The sequence below is a fragment of the Atractosteus spatula genome, chromosome 15 (assembly GCF_055471065.1).
Source record: "Atractosteus spatula isolate fAtrSpa1 chromosome 15, fAtrSpa1.hap1, whole genome shotgun sequence".
Lineage (NCBI taxonomy): Eukaryota > Metazoa > Chordata > Actinopteri > Semionotiformes > Lepisosteidae > Atractosteus > Atractosteus spatula.
This window is the reverse complement of record NC_142720.1, coordinates 4,269,655-4,292,530: the sequence shown is the minus strand read 5'-3', so window position 1 is coordinate 4,292,530 and position 22,876 is coordinate 4,269,655. Positions and strand designations below refer to the sequence as shown.

Genomic DNA, 22,876 nt, shown 5'->3' with positions numbered 1-22,876 from the left:
TGATGATGCAATTTAGCGCCGGCTGCTGGGAGAACCTACATTCACGTTTAAAAGAGTGCTGGAAGTCGCGCTAAGTATCGAGTCTGCTGTAAAAAGTGCAAAAGACATTCAAAAAGCAAAGGAAATAGCTACGATTATGTGCGTCTTGTAAATAAGGACAGAAAAACTGAAAAAAATGGACTGTTATAGATGTGAGGGAGGCCATTTTGCAAATAATTGTCAATTCTAAGACAGTATTTGTCACAGTTGCAATAAAAAAGGCCATTTAGCTAAGAAATGTAGGGGAGCTAAAGACAAAATAAAAAGACATGGAGATTTAAAGGAGCCACAGTCAGCCACACATCACCTGGAGGATTCTGATCAGGTGGAGGAGGGCACCAATACAATGTTTAAGGTGACTGAGTCAAGAAAGTAACCTTTTTTATGCTACTGTTAGTGTCAATGGCAAAGCCATTAATTTGAAACAGGAGCATCAGCTTCAATCTTAAGTGAAGAAACTTATAACAAATTGTGAACTGCTGGTCAAGCTCCTGCTCTTCTCCCATTAGACTAAGAACACATACTGTACTGGAGAGGCACTTCCTCTGCTGGGGGCAGTGCAAGTGCACATTGAATATGGTGGCCTGTGGAAGATCCCCCTTTGAGCGTGGAGAGGGGTCTCCACATGAACCGTAACTGTATCTTCTCTGGATAGCAGTGGCAATAACCTCTCTTGGTCAATTCCAGTTGGCCAGGCAAGCTAAGTAACCGTCTTCTTATTTACCAGTGTCCAAACCCAGAAAACGACCGAGGCTGCTGCCAGTTTTATCCTGTTATAATTCCTCTCTGATTTGTAGTGCTTAACAAAACCGTTATCTCTGAATTGTCCCTTTGAATATGTCTTATTAAACCATGAGGGTCTGTGAAAAGACAACCTCTGACTGTCCTAGGAACTGCTTTTATAGGGAGCTAAAGTCACCAGGTGCAGCCAATTGAGCGATTTCCCCGTGAGAATCCGAAGAATGTGATTCTCCTCAATGAGACAACCCCGCCCCTGGGGAATTCACCCGTGTTTCCAACCGTTGCTTGGCTACATGGCCAGAAGACAACGGCCGGCTGTCAGTGGTCAAGGGTTCAGGGCTAATCCTGATTGGCTTAAAGAAATTCATTTAGACTGGGGTCAAGTTGAGTATATGAGGGGACTAACAGTACCAGAGTTGGACCAAAGATACGCAGATGTGTTCAAGGAGGAACTGGGCACTTTGAAAGGCATGACGGTAAAGCTCTGGGTTGATCCTCATGCTACATCATGATTCTTCAAGCCCAGAGCATGCCTTATGCCTCATGCCATGAAAAGCAAGGTAGAGATAGGACTACAATGGTGTCTGGCAAACCATGGGTAGCAAAAATGTGATGTAAAGTCTCTACTGTCACTGGAGCAGTAAAGTTGGTCATGATGTGTGCCTTGAGCCACTTGGAGTGTGCATCCATAAGGACAAGGGACATGAATGGACCCGCAAAGTCCAAACGTTGGACCAAAGATATGCAGATGTGTTCAAGGAGGAACTGGGCACTGAAAAGCATGACGGTAAAGCTCTGGGTGGATCCTCAGGCTACACCACGATTCTTCAAGCCCAGAGCATGCCTTATGCCTCATGCCTTTTGCCATGAAAAGCAAGGTAGAGATAGAACTAGAGCGGCTGCAGCAACTAGGCATCATAGAGCCTGTCCATGTTTCCCAGTGAGCAGCTCCAATTGTTCCTGTGTGGACAGGCAATGGGACAGTTCGCATTGCGGTGATTACAAGCTGACCATCAGCCAGGTTTCCACTCTTCCACGGGTGGAGGACCTGTTCGCTACACTGGCTGGGGGGCAAAACCTTTACAAAGCTGGATACGAGCCACGCTTATCAGCGGCTGTTGCTGGATGAGGAGTCAAAACAGTGTGTCACAATTAACACACACGAGGGACTGTTCAAATATAACAGGCTCGTTTTTAGTGTGTCTTCCAGCCCAGCAATTTTTCAAAGGACCTTGGAAAACCTACTGCAAGGAATCCCCCATGTCGCAGTTTATCTTGATGACATACTCATCAACAGGTACAACTGGGGAGGAACACCAGAACAACCCAGATAAGGTGCTGAAGAGGATGGCAGAGGCAGGGCTGTGGTTGAAGAGAAGTAAGTGCATTTTCCAGGCTCCAGGTGTGACGTATTTGGGTCATCAAATCACTTCACAAGGCCTGCGTCCTGTTCCAGAGAAGGTCAGAGCCATCAAAGAGGCTCCACAACCCAGGTCTGTCTCCGAACTTCAGTCTTTACTAGGGATGGTTAATTATTATGGGAAGTTTCTCTCTGACTTATCCACAGTTCCAACCAACTCTGTACAAGATGCTACACCACTGCTGTCAGTGGCAATGGGGAGCGGAACAGGAAGCTGCTTTCAAGACAGTGAAGGGACTGTTGCAGTCAGACACGCTGTTAGTTCATTTTGATCCGGACAAAGAGCTCGCTCTGTCTTGTGATGCTTCTCCATACGGGGTCAGAGCGGTGATTTCCCACTTGATGGACAATGGATCTGAGAAGCCAATTGGTTTTGCATCACGCACATTATCGAAGGCCGAAAGGAACTATTCACAGTTGGATAAGGAAGGTTTTTGCAAGATTACTTGTCTGAATATAAGGATACAATAGAGTCTGCACCTACTTCCACCTACTTCTCTCACATCATTAAAAACCATCGACAGCTTCCTAAAGCCCAACTGCCCCACCACGTTACCTGCCTCTTCACAACTTTGCAACACGTTTTTAGTTTTCTTTAGCTCCAAGTTCCACAACACCACATTCTCTCCACAGCGCAAGTTTCTTCCACACCTTCTCCCTGCTTGCCCAACTTTACTGGTTCCCTTCTTTCTAACTTCTCACTTCTTGACTCTGCAACCATCAGAAAACGTGTTTCACATATGAAATCCAGCACCTGTATATTAGACCCCATCCCCACCACTTTATTCCAGTCCTGTTTCACTTCCCTCTGTCCCATTGTCCTCAATATAATAAATGAATCCTTGAGCACAGGTGTTGTACCAACGGTCCTCAAACCTGCTGCCATTACTCCTGAACCAAAAAAGCCAAACATGGCTCTGGACAATCTAAGCAATTTTCGCCCCATCTCCAACTTACCCTTTCTTGCAAAAACCCTAGAACACGTTGTTGCAATTCAGTTAAATAGCCACCTCATTGCAAACAACCTTTTTCGAACCCCTCCAATCTGGTGTCCAACAGCTTCACAGCACAGAAACTGCCCTGGTCAAAGTCACTAACAATCTTCTTATAGCCTCTGATTGTGGTTTTCTTTCTGTCCTCATTCTTCTTGATCTCAGTGCTGCTTTAGACACTGATAACCATGACATCTTACTTTCTCATCTTGAGAGGGTGTTTGGAACTTCTGACACTGGTCTCAAATGGTTCAGCTCTACCTCACTGATTGCTGATTTTTGCCGTGGTCCTTACTGGAGACCAGGGGTCATTATTAAAAAGCAGGGTCCGCTCGCCTTTGCAGTACGACCGATGAATGAGAAACTGATATGCCGACATCAAGATCACATCTGTTTGCGTCATGTTCCAGTAAAAGAGGTTATTTCAGATCAAGCAGCAGTGTCAGACCAGAGTGAAACTAAGGAACTGGAAGGAACAGCAGAACAGGTACCAGAACCAACTACTCCAGACCTGGGAGCAGATTCAGACATCGATCTGAGCAACCTAACTCAGGGTGTTCAGCCTGCTCCTACATCTCCTGTTCCTGTTGCTCATGATACTGAGACACAGTTGTCAGGCGAGGTATCAAGGCCATTAAGGAGTTATTACTGTTGTTATTGCCAGATCTGTTGGTTGTTCACCTTTTCTTGCTAGCAAAGTGAGTGTAAGATTGTGAGTCTGCCATTTGAGAAGTTGTTAACAGTTCTTAACATTACAGAACAGAGTGTTGAAGTTCATCAATGCGTGCTTATTGAAAAATACCACAGTGTCCTAGTGTGTTGTAACACTGTACTACAGGAGGTGCTGACCGTTGGGTGCCAACAGAGGTCCTGACTACCTGAGGATCTATGTTCATTATCATTGCAGTAGCACAGTTCATCATATCAGGGATGTTAACCTTGGTATTTCAGCTAAATTCCTCTTTGGAATTGTACAGATAATCCTTTGTATTTCTCCTACATTAAATCTCATTTTCCGTACACTGTACATGAATGGTTTACTTAAAGACTTACAGTATCTATGAATCCTTTATACTATTGTCTGTAAAATTACTACTCTTATGTACCGAATACCTCTTGCATGATCCTGTGAACCTTTTTCCCCCATTTAATCCCAGATAAAATGACAACTTAATAGCAATTTTATTGATTTTGTTTTATTTACAAACGTGGGTCTGCTAACACAGACACTAGCAATTATGCATTACGAAACCTTACAAAATCATTTACAGCAGCATTGGCTGGTGATATAAACATATGACTAAAAAAAAAAATAAAAGACATTTTGTCAATATTGATTCTTTCTGCATGTTTATTATATACTTAACATTAAAAGTGGTATGTTTTGAAATAACAATACAGGTCGTAGAACCTTCACATAGAACCTACACGTAGAAGCCATGTTACAAAAGAAGTTGTTTCCATCACCAGAACAGAACAGGCTGTTATTTGCACTGACAAGACAAAGTGGAAAAAAAGTAAACTTTTCTTTTGCTCAACTGATACATTTGTAAATTAATTGCAATTAATGATTTCATATTAATGCAGACTACAGAAATCCCCCATGCAGTTGCTCAAGGCTTATGCTTGATAATTCTGGCATTATCTTCACATCATTCTAGAACCGTGATCTTGGAACGTAAGGTCACAGATTCTGTGATTTTCATGGATGTCGGTGAATTCTTGAAAAACGAAATAACAGTATTTGATTTGGATATTAAAGGATTTCATCTCCTGCGGAACAGTTGAGGATCGTTTTCCTGCACCGCCTCCTGCTGAGCCGGGCTCAGGCGTGGCAACCAGGCAACGGACCGAGTGGGCGCCCATGCAGGAGGGGAGAGATGGCGATGCCAAACACAGGGAGGAGCAAGCTCCGAGCACGGCTGCCGGAGGAGAGAAGCAAGAGCCATCCAGGGTTGTCAAAGGGGTGAAAGGAATGTTTTGACCAGCGTGGAAAGTTCCCACAGATTACGAGGAGAAAGCAGGCTGTGACTGAGACAACTCGGCATGAACGGAAGGCACTCAGACAGGCCAGGGACTGGCCGCGGGAGAGAACGAGCTGGTTACTGTCCGGACTGTAGAGCAGGTGCATCCTGGGACAGACGTTGACTAGTTTACTGCACGTCCCAGACAACCCTACTACGAAAAGCTACCTGGAAAGCTCACAGACGTGTACAGGCACCATATCTACGTACATTGAATCACTGTCATAGCTGTACTGCAAGCACACAATTTAAATTCTACAATCAATCTTATCAGTAGTTATATTCTATCAAATTAATCGCAATTGTTTAATATGGTATTTAAAAGCCTTTGCATTGATGTAGGAAAAACCACATTAAATGTATATTTCTTCTGTATTGATTGTCTTTTCTCAGGACCTGTCCGTGACTCTTACTAAAAATAACCTGTACCCAAATCGTAGCCCTATAACGCTGCCCCATCATGACTGCTGGGGAGTGGACATGTTCAGATGAAAAATCACAATGATCAGTAGTTAACCGGGACTTTCTAAACCCAACATGTGAAAAATGAGCTCTAGTTTGTCATGTGTCTTCCCTTTGGCCTTCATGCAGCTGTGACCAGCTGAGCCTTTGACCAAGGCAGTGCAACTGATAATGTACTGAAGGCACAGACTCAGAGCTGCACCACACTCATAACCAACACAAAGATCAGATTGTCCTCGTACCCACTTACACATTTTTTTTTAAATAGTAGAAGCATGTGGGAATTTGAAGCACTTTGATGAGGACCTAATAATTCCAGGTTCTGGGAAGATTCTGCTGAAGAGGATGCTAAATGGAGACTTTCATATTCCAAGAAGACGGTAACCCCAATCCAATTCCAGCTAAGGCTAATTGTTTTTTATCTTTAAATCATTCATTTATCTTTTAAATCATAAAGTGCATCACCTTGTAAGATAAATTATCTTGCCAGAATTCTGCATGGTTTTATCAGCCTGGCTCCAGACAGGCCAGCAGTTTAGCCATGTGGGTAAGTATCAGGCAAGCAATGTTACATAAGGGTGACTCTTCCGTACAGCAACCCGCTGCATGTGGCAAAACCACTTAGAACAGACTAGCATCTCTATGCCGCAGGGTGAACTCCGCTGTCTCACAGCTGCGTGTGGCTGTAGCCCTCTGCTGTATCCCCAGGGCCCATTTCCACTGTGAGGACTTTAGGCCTGTCGTACCCGGAGGAATTAAAGCCTGTGGTGAAGAAGTCCGCTGAGCCCCCGCTGTCCTGCTGATCCATAACTGCACTGACCGACTGCCCCTCCTCCGTGCTCAGGCCGTGGTCAGTTTCTTCTGGCAAGGCGACAACAAGGGTCTCATTCAGCTCCCCGCAGTTTTCCGGGCCAATTTTAAACCTGAGACAGTCGTCCAACGAGCTGTCTCTCGTCAAGCTGTTTGTCTTGCATTCTTGTATCAGAGGAGTGGAGGAGGGTGACGTTCCTACAGAGGACACCTGGGAAATGTGCTCCTCACCTCTTCCTAAGGTTGGTTCCGGCCTAAATCCTGGCTTTAAGCGCGAGACCTGTTATTAAAACAAGATTTAAGAAGGCGGACTTTAATATAAAACAATCACATATTCAGAGTATGCCATTACAGTGCCTCAGGCCTGCTTGAGTAGCTGATGAGTTGGTCCAAGTAAAAGATGGAACCATAAAGAACCAAAAAAAAAACATCCTTGCTTGGAAGATAGTAGTATACAACAGAGGGCACTACTGCAACGTGAATGCCATGAGTGTCCTAAAGAGACATACTGCTGCCCCCTGGTGGTTACTATACTGTCCTGCAGGTTTCAGGCTTCATAAATACACTTATTTTTGTTTGCATGTGTAAATGTTCCCGATATGCACAGCTCAACATTAAGCTCATGCTGTTTCAAAACACAGCCTATTCACTCATGTCATATTTTTGCAAAGGAAAACAAAATACAATTCAGGTTTAACATTAACATTAACTAAATCACTGAGTAACTAGCCTGATAATGTGCAGCTTATAAGCCAGAGGTATAAAAAAATCAAGGACAAAACAGATTTCAAAGACAAAAAAAAAGATGCATCCCATGATGCATGCAATACCTTGAAATCAATGCACACAATATCCCCAATGAGACTGCACATTTGCTACTCCAAGTTCTTCTGTGCAAGGCATTCATTTGTTATTGGAAAAGTGGATTAAGGAGTTGTATTTCCCTTAGAGGTTGTTTTTCAGTCTACACCAAGCAAAACTAGTTCACTCCTTTAAGGGTTTTTTGGGTCTGGATGCCAAGCTCTTGCACAAGGAACCTATTAGCCTTGTGATCAAAGTGCAACCATGGCCATCTTTCCAACAGCTGAGTAAAGACTTCTCCCAAGAATGTGCAACACACCATTTCATATGCAGAAAGAGGAAGAGATCAATGGAGACTCATACTTACCAAAGACTTTGGTAAAGAGACCCGTCTCTTTGTCAAATACTGGAAGACGAACCATCCAATCACAAGCAATAATACAACAACAGAAACGGTGAGACTGATAACGATGACTGTTATCTTAATTATATCTGAAAAAGAGCATGAAGAAATCCAAAAGGTTAAGAATTTTGTGCTCCGAGAAAAGAACAACAGCCCCTGTTCTCATTATCCTAAGCCTTGGCGAGTGGCTGACTCTCTTCTATCAGCTAACAGACATTCCGTTTTGATACTAATGCAAACAATTGAAACTTTTAAGAAAATATGTTGTGGATGTTTTTCTGCTGGAATATCTGCTGTTGTTTTGGCTTCCTCTTATGACTAAATTGCTGTGACTCTCACTGTATAAAAAGGGAAACTGCTGTATTCAATTTGAGCTACATTCAGAACTGTATTCTGTACTGTGCTCCTGTATGCACACATCAAGGTCTGCTTTCCTGCTCACTTCAAGAACCTGATCATCGAGTGATTTCTACAAGCAAGAAGCAAAGATGTCCTTACAGGTTAATAAGTACAGCCTGAGATAAAGATGCACGATAAAGATAACACCCGATAGGATTCGGGCTTTGTTCTGTGATTTTAGATTTCCTGACCCTGTGCCTGAAACCTCATATAGTTCCTCAACAGCCAAAACCAATACATCACAAAAACTCGTTTTCAGCTTGATTTTACTTGACAATATAGTGCTATTATTAAAATAACAATGGCACCTTACCCACATTTCACTCTATAAAAATAACTGTTTAAAACATCATAACATGTTTTATTTTAAAATGTTGGCATCTTGGACTTTATGAACGCTGAATTACCTAAAACTGGCTTCTCTGGCTGTTCCTCTGTGCAGATCTGGGATGAGTTGAAAATTAAATAATCCACTGTGCCTTTAACCAATATGCAATGCTGGTCTTTCTCTTCAATAAATGGAAATTTTGCTTCACAAACTTTTTGATTGCAGGTAAATTTATGGACATGCTGTGGGGAAAAATAAAACTAATCAATTTTGGAATTCAGAAGAAAATGTCCCCCCAGCTAAATAAGCAATTTTGACATTATTTTGACTGAAATTGTTTTATCTATCCATTTAAAGTGCATTATAAATGATAGCAGAATTCACTACTGGTTAAATGTGACCTTAAGTCCTCATGAGTCACGCAAACTCAATCTAAGCATCTCACTTACGATTGGATATCTCAGAGCAAGATTTGCAGTACAGAAATTTAATTTTAGCTGTCTCTAGTCCTCATGTCTCTCTACTCACGAAGGAAATTCTATTAACCGGGCAAATTTGAACAAATTGTAAGACCAACACTAGACTGTTTCATCGTTGTAATGTAGATTAAGTGTAGAGACATGGGAACCTCAGAATTATTTCCTTTGCCTGTGTGTAATGTTTGTTATAATTGTGTGTTTTCATGTCTATTTCACTTAATCAATAAAAAATGGAGCAGCAATTCATAGTACTGTACCTACAAACTTATGAAAAGTGGCAATCAAATCAAAATTATTGCTACTAAAAATGTACATTTCATGCATAACAAAACTGGCACCTGATGATCACAAAAGCATCAAAACACCTCATAGTATCTGACTATTAAGAGTGGAAACGGTATGGTGAGGACCACAACATTTATTGCTCTGGCAAAGAGGATTGCAAGCACATACCTGTAATTGCAAAATAAGAAGAGTAAAAAGTTAAATCTGAAGGATTCAGTAAGTGTTAATTTGCTGCTGCATTATAATCAGTACTGTAGTGAGTTTGAAGCTGTCTGCATGATGACTAGCTAATGTGTTTTTTTTGTTGGTGTAGTTTTATGAATACAGGCCATCTGTATGGGGTGATAATTATCTACAGTTCAGTCACTGCCTCTGTGCTTTGCATTTATAGTATGTAACTTTTATTTATAATCGGCTGATGTTTATTTTTGGTAGGTTTTTAAAATACGGTATTTGCTATAAAACAAGAATATTTCTAACTACCAGCCTCAAAAACAATACAGAGTGCCCAAGCACACTAAATCTAGGATGTACTTAATCCTTTAGGCATAAGATCTTTTTCTAAAATATACACAGAATACTAAACTGTTTCAGGAGTGGGAATCAGTGCTCAACACAAGCCATTCACCTGTTTCACATATAACGTCCTCAAATCATGCAATATTTACTGGGCTGATCGTTTTCCCATCTTAGGAAACTGGAAACGCAGAGCGATGCAAACTACTGTACGTCTCATTAGCTCCTCTGTTTTACTGCGTGAAGAAAATTGGGCAAAATAAAAATAAAAGTACAAAATGCCCCTGCTGTGGGGTTTGGCTCTTTAATTTGCACCCGTGTAACAATCTTCATCAAGCTGTGACGTCCTGCAGCACAGCCTGGTGCCTCACCTCTTCCATGTCGTTTCCATCCTGGTAAATGACTTCATAGTTAAACTGTTTCAAATTCTGCAGTTTCAAGGTTTGTTTCAGTCTTTTGAAAACCTGCTTTGGATGAGGGAACCTCAGAATTATTTCCTTTGCCTGTGCTGTAATGTTCACAGCTGGGAGGTCCAAAAAACCTGAAAAGCAGAGATTCTGAGGTTACTTTGGAACTGGCTTTGGGAAACAACTAAGCTCAGAGATTGAGAAAACACTGCATTCGGCAGATACCTATACTGCCAGGCTGAAGGTTCTGTTCCTTTGTCTTGAACAGAAAACACTACTGGGAGACCTGATACAAGTATTCAAAACCCTAAAAGGCACTGAGAAAACCAAACTATCTCTTCATAATGAACAATGAAACATTAACCCGAGGACACAAGTGGACACTGCATGCATGGACACTTTTTTCTTTACCAAAAGAGTGGTGAGAGTGTGGAACAAGCTACCAAGCCTTTTTGTTGAAGCCAATATCCTGGCTTCTTTCAAGAAATGACAAGATGAGATCTTTTATCAATCTTGCATCAATCTGTGATCAGTGACCACCAAACTGAGCAAGACAGAACAACTGGCCTCCTCTCATTTGTATTCCTTCTTATATTCCTGTGATTTTAATTTAATAGTGTCCATCATCAGCTCTATCTGACTTTATCATCAGAACAAAAGAAGGACTGAACATTCTGTGCTGTATCCAGCTTTTACCCGACTAAACTGCTGCTTTTCCTGAAAAAGAGAGATATATTTATAATATTACAACTCCATAAATCGAGGCGTTTTCTTGCTACATATGGACCTTTGGGTTTTGTATTTCAGAGCTACCACTTATTGTTTTTTCCTTCACTGTTTTGTGAGTGATACCAGCAAGTCAGTAACAGCCCAGAGCAGACGTGAGCAGGTGAGCTGTGAAGCCCTGTGGAAAATCACCAGCAAGCGGAATTTGCTTTTAAATTGCCTTCAGCGTCAATGAGTCTAACCGGTGAGAAATGAAAGAGTGGGAATCGCGATAGTCGTTCAGATCGAAAACTCAATGTTCTGTCACATCGTGAAACGATGAAAAAACGGAATGAAATTCAACTTGCAATGTTTCTGTGAGCTTGCTTGAGAGTTGTAGGTGAACATTTTGGAACAATTTTTGGAACAATTGCTCGACTCTTCCGATCCTGCAGCCGCCTTCACGCAGAGCGCATAGGTGTCACTCAGGTCTGTGATGGACGAGGAGACGTCGCAGTGACGGCGAGTCACGTTTGTGCATTTCTCCACTGCTCTCCATACACCATCACTGGAAAACACAATTTAAACAACTATAATGAGATACAACATACAAAAGTGGTCGGTAAAGGTTAGTTCTTCCAAAATATCCCGGGAGAAGGATCATTACACAACGGATCTGTGCCCCCCCCCCCCTCAGGGGGTGAAACAGTTTGTGCCCGTGGAGGGCTGATAACTCAGGACACATCCTGTGTAGCAATCCCAGTGGCACTGGCCACTGCTGGGGTCACGCTACCCTCAGGGTGTTCAGTCTGGGGCCTGAAACATCGGTAAGACAGAGCGAGGCAGAAGCGCACACATGCCCCTGAAGCCTGGCCCCATCTGAGGGCATCCAATGGCAAAAAAAGCCAGATTTTCCAGAGTCTATTTGTGTTTCAACAAAGTAAGAGGTATCTGATATAAGTTTACTCCATGCCACCCATGAATGACTAATACACTTACGTGTATGACCAGATCTCCACACTGAAAAGGGGTCTACGCACAGCGTGGGTGTAGTTCCAGTACAGTACAGTCTCAAGATTACGGCAACTCACAGACAGGTCTGTGGGAAGAGGGAGTCTTGGAGTGTCTGGAAAAAAGTGAGCAAAAAAAGCACAAAAAAGTAAGAGAGTGTTAATCCGTCACAAAGCAAAAATCACAAGTCAGAGCACATTTCAAGAACATCGAGACCTGAACCTGAAAAACGAAACTAAAGTAAAACTAATGTTACAGTTCAACAGTTGAAAATGACAATTTTGACACCCCTGTGCTGTGTCAGTGGCTTTACTGTAGAGCAGTTTTCTCAACCCGTGAAAATTCAGACGATAACTGCTGTGCCATGGAGTTTTGGATAAAATCATATCAGAAAAACACAAATAAATTAAATATTGTTTATATATAGGACTGTGTACTGTAAAGGTTAATTCCAAGCTGAAAAGTAGAAAACACACACGGAATTCTTAAGGTGTGATTATAGATATATTATTTGTGGTGTAGAGTAGTAGAGGTTTTAAATTCAAGTGAACAGGTTGAGAAACAGATGGCAGGGCGCTCAGTGAAACAGTGCACAGGGAATCCACACGGGGGCAGCAGTGTTCACTGCTGGTGGAAGTTTACAACAAAACCAAAAGAATTGAACTTATTCAGAACAGCATTACTTCTACAACAACATACAACGCTGCATCAAGTAGTGACGGTCAACTTGCAGCTGGTGAAAAATTCAGTGAGACCTGAAAACATTAACAGCCCATACCCATCACTACACCCCTTACATAATACAGACGACACAATTTGACAAGAGCACAATAAAAATAACACGTCTAGCTGGCGCCTCATGGAGCACAGATTTACAAGGTGTCGGGGAACCCATTCAATTAATGCAGACTACTGGGACAGCAGCAGCGCCATCTTCAAGTAGTGACATTTTAATCTGTCCGCCCACAGTCGCTTGTGAGCTGTTACTCGGAAAACCTTCAGTACATGACTCAAAGGATGTTTTCCACGCAGCACACATATCCTGTGGTAATTAGTACCTAACTGACCACTGATCACCTCTGAACTTCAGGCAAGGCTCACAGAAATGTGTGCAGAGCATTATGAAGTCTGGGGTCGCAGCGGCTACAGAATTTACAGTTTGTTTGCAGTTACAGGGGGAAGGCTGGCGCCACATATTAAACAGCGACACGGATCTAAGGCAACACCAACTGGACATTTCTGTGCTTCGGAACAGCACATATTAACGGGCATATTAGTTACTACAAAAGCTGGACAATGGGAGCTAAATCCGGCTTCATTTTGTCCAGAAGTGTTAAAGCGAAGTGATTTCAAATCCAATCCATGGGACCCCACAGCGCTTTCAGAAATTTGCATTCCAATGTACTGAAGTGGCCACAGAATTTCTCCTTAGGACTGCAATTCGAGCACTTTAAACAAGATCTTTGATCTTGCATGTATTCATGGAGCTCCTTTGCAGTACCTTGTACTGTACATTTATTGTCAGCAAGTAAACCAGTGACAAGCCCACCACTTAATCCTGGCAGGGCTCACGGCAGCGCAGACATTGTCCCCAGACTCCAGACACAGGGCGCACACACAATTTAGAGATTAAAGGGCAACTGCAGCACTATTTTTGTACTTCGGAGTTAGAAAGGCACTGATGAGCGCGTTTCAATGAAAGTAAAATGTACACAGCACAGTAATGCGTTAAACCTCCAATCTGCATCATTTCCAGGTGTGCGCAGCGCCATATTCTGCGTTTCAGAACGAAGCAGCACAATCTTCCGGTGATGTGATGAGGCCCTATTACACTGTAAGCAAGCAGGCTTATGAAGACATCTCTCTTAATCCAATAGAAATATTGCTCTCGACTTCGAGAGGGTTTTGTAGACAAAAACTACTTGTTAACTCTGCATGCAGATGACATTGGGACATTTCTGTGGTGAAATATCTGCTGCACAACCTGTACTTATTCGCTTGTACAACGCATTACACTAGTCATTACAGTGACTAGTGAGCGGGAAGGGCCGCATCACGCCGCAATTCGTGGGAACATGGTGACTATCCAGTACGTTCAAAATTTATTTAGTCTCCAAGATTTAATACCGGTGTGAGAAACTGGGTCCCTTTTAAAACGAACAGTAGCAGGTGTGGCTAAATTAATTATACTTGAGTTAACTGCACTCTTTTCATTTCTATCAGCTCGATCAGTTTCATGTGCTTCCTCACTCAGTTGAACAGTTATAAGGGCTGTGCCTTACAGGAAATATGATGAAATCATTTCGTTGTAAATCATCCAGCGATTTCATCAGTTTTGACTGCTCTTTTTCCTAATAACTGGCATGCAGATTTAAGAAGTCAGATAAAGAGAGGCTGCTGGCTGTATTTACTTCAACAGCACTCTTAATAAATAATAAGAAATTAACATCAGCATTGATTTTGCAAATCAGTTGTCTCTGTCCTTTTTATTTTTTTGATTCTTAAATGACAACTTACTAATAAGGTAATGTAATAAAGTCAGATGTCTTCTGGGTTTCTAGATTTCAACATTTTGTATTTCTAATTACCTTTTTTTTTCCAAATTGAAGCCACAAGACCACACTTTACTAAAAAAAATTACATGACTTCATTTTCAAAATAAAGGTATGGCCAAACTGAATTATCACGACGTTTTGCTGCGCGAGTTATTTCCTAGCGTATACCTGTCCTACATCTGAGAATCTTCTCTTAGAAACCACCAGGTTGCTAAAATCATTATGAAGACAAAAAACTGAAGGGATCTCGCTGCAGCACGGCCTGTTTGTGTGCTCTGTGCTGACTTGTCTCATGCTGCACAATATCCTGAACATACTGCTTTCCTGAGACTTCCTGCTTCTCCGGAGGCTCCTGGACAATTATTAATAATAATAATAATAATTGCTTACACTTATATGGCGCTTTTCTGGACACTCCACTCAAAGCGCTTTACAGGTAATGGGGACTCCCCTCCACCACCACCAGTGTGCAGCCCCACCTGGATGATGCGACGGCAGCCGTTGTGCGCCAGAACGCTCCCCACACACCAGCTCTCAGTGGGGAGGAGAGCAGAGTGATGAAGCCAGTTCAGAGATGGGGATTATTAAATTAAAGGCAGAGCCAGGCCAACAGCCCTGCGGCGAGGTCTTTACCCCTTTTTATCCTTCATTGCTCAATGCGTTTTGATGAGCATGGTCACTCGCAACCACACAACAAACAGCACAACTTAAATGACCCCCCAGAGGCCAAAATAAGCAGTTAAATAAAACCGCCCATGTGTTCACCCGCTTCACTCCCACATTACAACAAATTCAGGACAGGAAGCAGGATTCCAGTGAGACCAGAAGGTGGCGAGAGGCGAGAGAAGCCCAGATCCTGTCCTCCCACTTGGGTGGCTGGTGTGCTGTGGCAAAGACGTCGGGATCTGGGGCTGGAATTCCCCTGTGTGCTGGACAGATATCCGAGTCGGACCAGACCACTGCAGGCAGGAGGGAAATCTGCTTCAGAGCAAACAGAGCAACAGGATCCGCACTGCTGACCTCCAGCACTCCCCCATTCACCCAGTGGCCGAGACACCTGGGCTGAATCGCATCGGTAAGGAATCTACACAGCACAAGGGCTCCAGTAACAGCACCCAACAGCCCTGTCTCGCACATCTAGTAAATGATCTCACTAACAGGGCTGATGATAAACAGCAACAGAAAAAGACACAGAGGTGTGCATGTGACAAACCCCTAACCACAGCTTTAGCACAGTAGCTTCACAGTGTCGGGCTGAGGTGGATGTACAGGTCATCACATCCCTCACAGGCACGTTCTTCACACAGGAAGTGCCGCTCGCATGCGCGGAGAAAGCGCTAGAAACCGCACGCCGGCCTAGCCGCGCGGCTGTGAAAGCCCACACACTGTGCGAACAGCGGCAGAGGAAGCGGTGACAGACTCGAGGCAGAGAGCAGGTGGGACCATGAGCAGAGGCTAATGTCAAGACAGGCTCAACACAGCAGCTGGATGTGTAGCAATCTAATTACACTTCCATCAGCCCGGGGCTGGGCTTCATCTTAGGAAGGTTGCATCACCTGGCATCAATTCTGACTCGCAGAAGAAATGTTATGAAGTGCACTATTGTTCTGACTAACTTATTTGGCCGTCACTTTCATCTAATGCAACTTAATTCATACATGTTTATTCTGCTGGGGTACTTATTGGATCAGTAATCTACTGTAAGTGTTTCGCTCAAGGGTACAACTGCAGCCTCCAACCCTGGATTTGAACCCACAACCTCCCAGTTAAGTCCACAGCCCTAGCCACCAAACCACATGCGCTTTGGCACACTCGTATATTTGCACACCGCTATTAATTCAATGAACATCAGGCCTTCTCTTCATGTGAGAAATTCCAGAATCTTGAACGTCAAAGTCTCACCAGGCTAAAGCAGAAGGCATTCTTATACTGCTGTATAAAGGCTTTGTGAGGTTCCATTTAAAAAAAGAATTTATTCAATGCTAAGAAAATGACATCAAGTCTTGTTTGGTACACCCTAAAAATACAGACAAATTTATCTTCATGGGGGCGTACTGTTTGCAACTGGGTCTGGGAAACTTCTTTCGAAAAAAACAAACCAAAAACTTGAAGGCATGAGTCATTCCTGTAAAACTGAAGAAAAGTCCGTATTTCAGGATTTTATGTGTTTTCTACAAAAATGAGGAAGACTTGCTCGGTTTCCAACAAATACAATCATTTATCTACAGACTGACGTGTACTGTGGTAAAGAGTACATGTTATCAGCTTTCAGAACGAGGTCAGAGAGTCCCCTAGACTCAAGTCTGAGCTGAAGGCCAAAGCTACAATTTTCAGATTCCATAGTGAGTCATTTAAACGCACATGATCCAGTTCCATTGAAAGGTACCAAATACTTTCACAGGAGAAATTCAACAATGTATTAAATATTTTGCTGACCCATCTATAAAGTCATTAATGGCACAATGTCTTATTTCCACTTGTTAAATCTGTACCAGTTCGCCATGTATATCTTCAATTCCCTGACTCTGTTATTCCTGGGTTAAAGGAAATCTGGACACAGAGACAGTCCCCCAGCTCAATTTGTCTAGAAATACAGGAAATGATTTGCTTCAACGGTTTGCTCCCCCACTGCCAGGCAAGCATGCCTTGGCCACAGAATGACCAGCCACTAAATTCAGGCACAGCTCCCACGAGTCAGTAACCACGTAGAGGAGAGTCATTTCAAAGCTTGTTACAGAGCTCTTACGTCCCCAGTATGGCTCAGTCTAGGGGCAAAGAGGATCTAACATATGAGCCAGGGTTTAACGGATGGAAATACACACACAACTACGTGTAGTATGACGGGAAAACGCTGGGAAGGAAAAAAACCACAGGGGTTAGTGAAATAAAAAACAACGACACTATTCTACAACCCAATTACCTGCTAAACCTGTCTCCTGAGAAAAGGGGTGGCAAAGCCAAAGAAAAGTCTTCCACAAGCTATCTGTCTCCTCTACACTAAAACTAAGCCATAACGGGAAACTAAAAAAAAACACGGAAGCCACAACAATCCCACCCCGACACCACGGCCAAGAAAACAAATCCGACACGTCTCCCGTTTTCACCGTTTCTTCTTCTGACACCTCTCTTCCACACCACTCTCCGGACGTCCCGTACCGGCATTAAAAACCGGACCGCTCTCTTCAACCAACCCAGAGAGAGAGAGACCCAATTTAGGGACACATCCCACCTCCAAAATTCCCGCATGGGAGGGGAATTAAAAAAAAAAAACAGAACATAACAAGAGCAAACCTGTCCAGATAAAACTCCATCCAATTTTCCAAAGCTACACAAACGACAGGAAGCCATTTGGTCCTCTGGCTCATTTGTCAGTTAGTAGCAAATGGATCCAATAATCTCATCCAGTTGTGCCTTGAAAGAAATCAGAGTATTGGCTTCAACAATACTGCTGGGCTGCTTGTTCCATACCCCCACAACACTTTGTGAAAAGTGGCTCCTGATCTCAGTTTTAAATGTTCTATTTTTTTAAATGAGAAATAAAAATATTTCCATGCATACTCTGTCTCCTGCAATTTACCTGCAAATTTTAAAGCTATTTGCTCAGAGGTAAAAAATATTTCACCCCCACTCTCCCACCACCAGCAGGAATCCCTTGTTAATTCTGCACTAATGTCCAGGGAGGGCAAAAATATTCTGAGGAGACTCTCAGTGCTGGTTGTACTCTTTAAGGCATACAGAAGATAAGACAAAATCCCACCGACAAGTGTGGGGGGGTGCTCACTAAACAGCTATTCAATGTTGTTAGCATTGTTGAATCAGAAACTTAACTCGGGTTCGGTCAGAGAAAGCAGTCTTTATTGTGTACACAAGGAGCAAACACCTAGCAGGATAGCAAGTGAAGCTCAGATTACAGTGAGTCTTTCTAGCTTATATATAATATCATAAGCAGGTTGGGGGAATCATTATCACCAGTGTTGCTAAGCCACAGAGTGGTCAGCAGAAGTACAAGGGCGAGAAATAAGGAAAACAAGCGCGTTAGTGTTGCACACCAGAGGTACCAAAGAGTACTCTCAGAACCGTGAGGCCTGTGTGAGTACTGAACTAGAAACCTGGTAGCTCTCTAGAAACCTTTTAACTCTTTTTACATAATTTTGAGTCGATTAAGTAAAATTGGAAATGTTGGACATGCCTGCATGGTAGAAACTACAGTACGTGTCACGGTTGCCAGAAATAACTCCCATCAGAACATGCAGTGAGTTAATAAACAAACAATGGGAGACCTCAAAGCTCATTTAACTTATTAATAGCCGATGAACGATAGGGTAAGGAATCTCTTGTGTAGCACGGGCGAAAAGACGATATGGACAAAGTCAGGCTCTTTATACAAATGAGGAACCTGTGATGTGCCTGTGGCAGGAACTGACACCAGGGCTTCGAAAATCTCTGATTCACACAAGCCCACCCCACTTCCCCACACAGAAATGAGCACACTGAGCAATTTCCCCACCGCAATAAACAAAACAGTTGTGCTACAGCTTTTAAACATGCGATGACTTGTTTGGTTTGTATACTTAAAGGGAATTGCAGTCACAGGATACAAAAGAGGCAGGCCGGAAGACTTCCAAATTTACTTCTTCACATCAAATGATTGTCCAGCATGACAGTGTAAGTAAACAAGGTTCCATGATTAAATCAGAATCTTCCTATATTTGTAGTTTTGAACTACACGCTGCAATAATTTGCAGAAGGCAATCCAGGCCTCTTTCTCAGGAAACTGTCAGTTTAATAATGCCCCTGAATCTGCCTGCCATGCTGCACTGCCCCAACAGCACGCAGCCAGGGGCAGGTCAGGACACTGCCAGGACCTGCACTGTTACAGTCATTCTGGTAAAGAGTCATAATGGGGAGCAGAGCCAGGTCTGACAGATTTCCAGTAAAGACAGCATGGCCTGATTTGTCTAACACCTGTTTCACTCATGAAAGTCACTTCGTCCCCAATCAGAGCTTACACACAGAAACCTCAAGGCAAAATCAGTCACATTTACAGAGATATGCTGAAGAGATTGTGTTTGCCACACTCCTGTCCTTCCGGGATTTCACTATATCCGAGCCCTGGTTTAAGTAGCCAGTCTCATATTTTGTTTTGCTTTTCTGTTACCTCAGATAACGGCCGATTTAAAGAGATCTGTAACACCTGGTGGACTGCGGCGCTCAGAAGCTGGAAATCTGTGGTAGCTGTATTTCAGGAGACTGGGCACAGATGACAGAGCAGCTTTCGAAAAGCACAAGAGGCACATTTTAGTTGAAAAAGGACAAAAGGGGGTTTTCTTCAGCTTTGCTGCACATACTGCCAGCTGAGCACAGCTGACAGCAATGACAAAAGACACAAGAAAGGACTAGACTCTCTTCACATCTGACATCTGTTATAGTCCAGAGGAGATTATTTCAACCTCCATACACTGTATATGTGTCGATACCTACACTATATTTAGATGGTGTGAGTACCTTCGTACTTGTTACATTTACCTCCCCCCACCCCCCGGAGACACCACAACATGGACAGGACTTATCTTCAGAAGCCAGGAATCCAGGCCAAGTCAGGGAGATATGGCAGAAGAATTCAAACTCCAGCAGGAGAGACGGCCACGGTGCAGACAGTGGGACGCTGCGGTGCTTTCACCCACCCAAGAGGAATGAAAGCAGTCAGCAGGTACTGAACACAGGGCGGGCAGTGCGCCAGACCTCTTAGGTAGCCTCACAATGAAAACCACGAGCAGAAGAAGACATGCAAAGTACAAACAGGAGCTGGACTAAAAACGGAGATTTTTTTTCTGTTAGTGGCACTTTTTAAAACAAAAAAAAAAAGCTCTAGCAGAGCAAAGAATGAAACTAGACAATTCACTTTCGAAATAACAGTGGGGTATGTCAAAGTCTCGGGGGGACTTGACAGTTGTTGTTGAGTTTGGTGGCCCAATCGGGACTATCCGATACCTGCTGGTTAAATGGCACTGTCCCTTTGACACTGAGGGTAAGAACCCCTCCTGCAGAAACCACTGACTTCTCTTGTGCCAGGCCTGCAGAAACCATCAGCAAATCTCCAATCTTCCCTTTCTGCTAAGATAATTGAATATTGTTGCCATATAACTTTCTGACCATCTTCTTACATCTGTTAGAGGAATGTAAGTCTGTGTTTCACAGTGGCCACAATGCTCTTAATATTTTATTACTGTTCCTCAGCAGACAATGTCGATCTGTATTGAGAGTTGCTCAGTCTTGGGTCCCTTGCCATTAAGTGTAAACGCTAGCAGCCACGACATGAGGAAATACAAACTCCACCTCCACTTCTGTTTTGCTGACAATACACTCTTCATGTCTTGTCCAGCCCAATCTGACACGACCGTGTCCATTCTCAGAGGGTTCAACTGGAATGGAATGGATGGGCAAGGTGGAAATGAAACCCAGACAAGACAAAAACTATTATTGATTGGCTGTAAATGCAAATTCCCCAAACATGATCAATGTAGTAACTGCAGCATTAATTACTGTCCCCATGTTGTTGTTGTTTTTGGCTTTTTATTGTGATGTATAAAAAACACCACACAATCATCTTTCACGCAGACACCTGAACAAACACGAGCACCTAAAAAAATCTCAAGTAGTTAAACTACATTCCATTAAAAAATGCTTTTGCGGTGTTCTCGCCACACCACCCTCCGTGCAAAAAAAAAATGGTAAAAATGGGTGAAGTCTGTTTCTCAGCCCAAGTCCCTCCCCAGACCCACCACGACCCAAAGACAGGTTTGCCTTTCCATCAGCCTCTCAGGGACTCTGGCCTGCCACAGTCCCCTCCTTCAAAGGGGCAAATTATCCTTGCAGTAGCTTTCTGACACATTCTGTGTCAACTTCAAAATCCTCAAGCTCACCTATAAGGCTCTGCATGGCTTGGCACCTCGGTACCCGTCTGAACTATTATCACCCTACTCCCTACCTCACAACCTTCGCTCCTCTAATTCTGGTCTCCTAACTGTCCCCCAAGCCCGTCTACACTCTGGGGGTGACAGGGCCTTCTCCTGTTATGCCCCCAAGCTCTGGAACTCTCTCCCCAAGGATATCGGAGAGTCACCTTCTCTGAACTCCTTCACATCCAGACTCAAAACCTTCTTCTTTACTTAACTGGTTCTGTTCTTTACCCCTCTGCTCCTACTGTAATAAAAGTACCTCCATCTACTGTCTCCTCTGCGTACTCTCATCGTGTTTATCTCGTGTATTTTTTATTGTTTATTTTTAATTGTTGTTGCTGCTGTTGTCATTCTGTAAAGCGCTTTGAGGAGCCACCTTTAAAGGTGCTATATAAAATAAAGTTTTTTATAATTGTTATTCGGGTTCTCAGTCACTAGAATTTTCTGGCTGTCGGAGCAGCCCTGGGCACTGTGTCTCTCAGAGGGCAGGCACACCTCCGTGTCCAGGAGCTGCTGGGAGGTGCCGTCCAGGAACTGGAAGGTCTGGCTGTGGAAGCGCTGGTGAGGCTTGGGCAGTCGATGTGCTCAGTGGAAGTGTGGCCTTATCCCAGAAGGCTGGGGCGGCACTCCAAGAGCAGCACCCACACAGCAGTCCGAATGGAGGCTCCCTAGTGATGACTCCATAGTTCAGACTGCTGTGTCTGCCCAGGGCCCCCACCTCAGCCAGGTCAATCGAGGTCTCTCCCATCACAGAGGCATGGCTCTCGCAACCAGTCACGGGGAACTTGAAGATGGAAAATCAGAGGTAGAGATAAGTGGGATGCAGGACTATTTTCCCCAATGAGTTAAGAACCCAACTTTCTGCTAAGCTTTCTTTTGATTTACATTTGCATCATGAACTAGAACTGATTTCAGTCACCAGAGGAACCACCACAGGAACACGGCTAAGCACAAACAGGAAAAACATCCCTTTCCTGAGAACTGTATCTCCTGATCTGCTGGTTATCCTGACAAACTGAAATAGCCTCAGGCTGTTCAGAAAGCCGCTGCCCATGTTACTGAGTAGCACTTGCCAGTCTGATCACTTTACCCCAGTGCTGGGGTCTCTACACTAGTTGCCTGTGAAGTTTTGAATTGGCCATAATAGAACTTGTACGTTTTCATGAATTAAGGCCTCCCAATCTTGAGGAGCAGCTCAGTTCTCCTGCACTAAATTACTCACAGAGATGGGAATCTGCTAGTGTGATTTACCTCTTATTCCCAGTCATCAGTTTCAGTGGGCTGGAATCTGAGACTGTAGCTTCTGTGTGTCTGGTTTCTAGAACTTGCTCCCAAACAACATCAGAAATGCTGCAATGCCAGATTGTTTAGAATCTAAACTGAAGGTGTTTCATTTTGAATCTACTTTTGTGTAATGCTGTTTAACTGGATTTCTGCTTGTGAACAGTATTCATGGCATAAAGTGTGCAACAGAAGAACAGATTGTAAAATTCCAATTTTTACAAAACAATAAATTGTTTTGTATTGTAAATACCATTCC

The 22,876-nt window shown here is 43.3% G+C and overlaps 1 protein-coding gene across 1 annotated transcript in view; it reads right to left on the bottom strand.

Annotated features, from left to right (window-relative positions):
* Positions 1–4,372: 4,372 nt before the first annotated feature.
* The window catches only part of ifngr1l (interferon gamma receptor 1-like), a 30,001-nt gene continuing 11,497 nt past the window's right edge, over positions 4,373–22,876 (bottom strand). Inside the window, exons 2-7 of the mRNA XM_088933820.1 lie at positions 11,811–11,937; positions 11,180–11,379; positions 10,071–10,240; positions 8,499–8,661; positions 7,657–7,781; positions 4,373–6,768 (exon numbers count right to left, since the gene is read on the bottom strand). Of these exons, the coding sequence (XP_088789946.1) occupies positions 6,346–6,768; positions 7,657–7,781; positions 8,499–8,661; positions 10,071–10,240; positions 11,180–11,379; positions 11,811–11,937 (1,208 nt within the window). The 3' untranslated portion in view covers positions 4,373–6,345. The remainder of the gene's footprint in view (positions 6,769–7,656; positions 7,782–8,498; positions 8,662–10,070; positions 10,241–11,179; positions 11,380–11,810; positions 11,938–22,876) is intronic.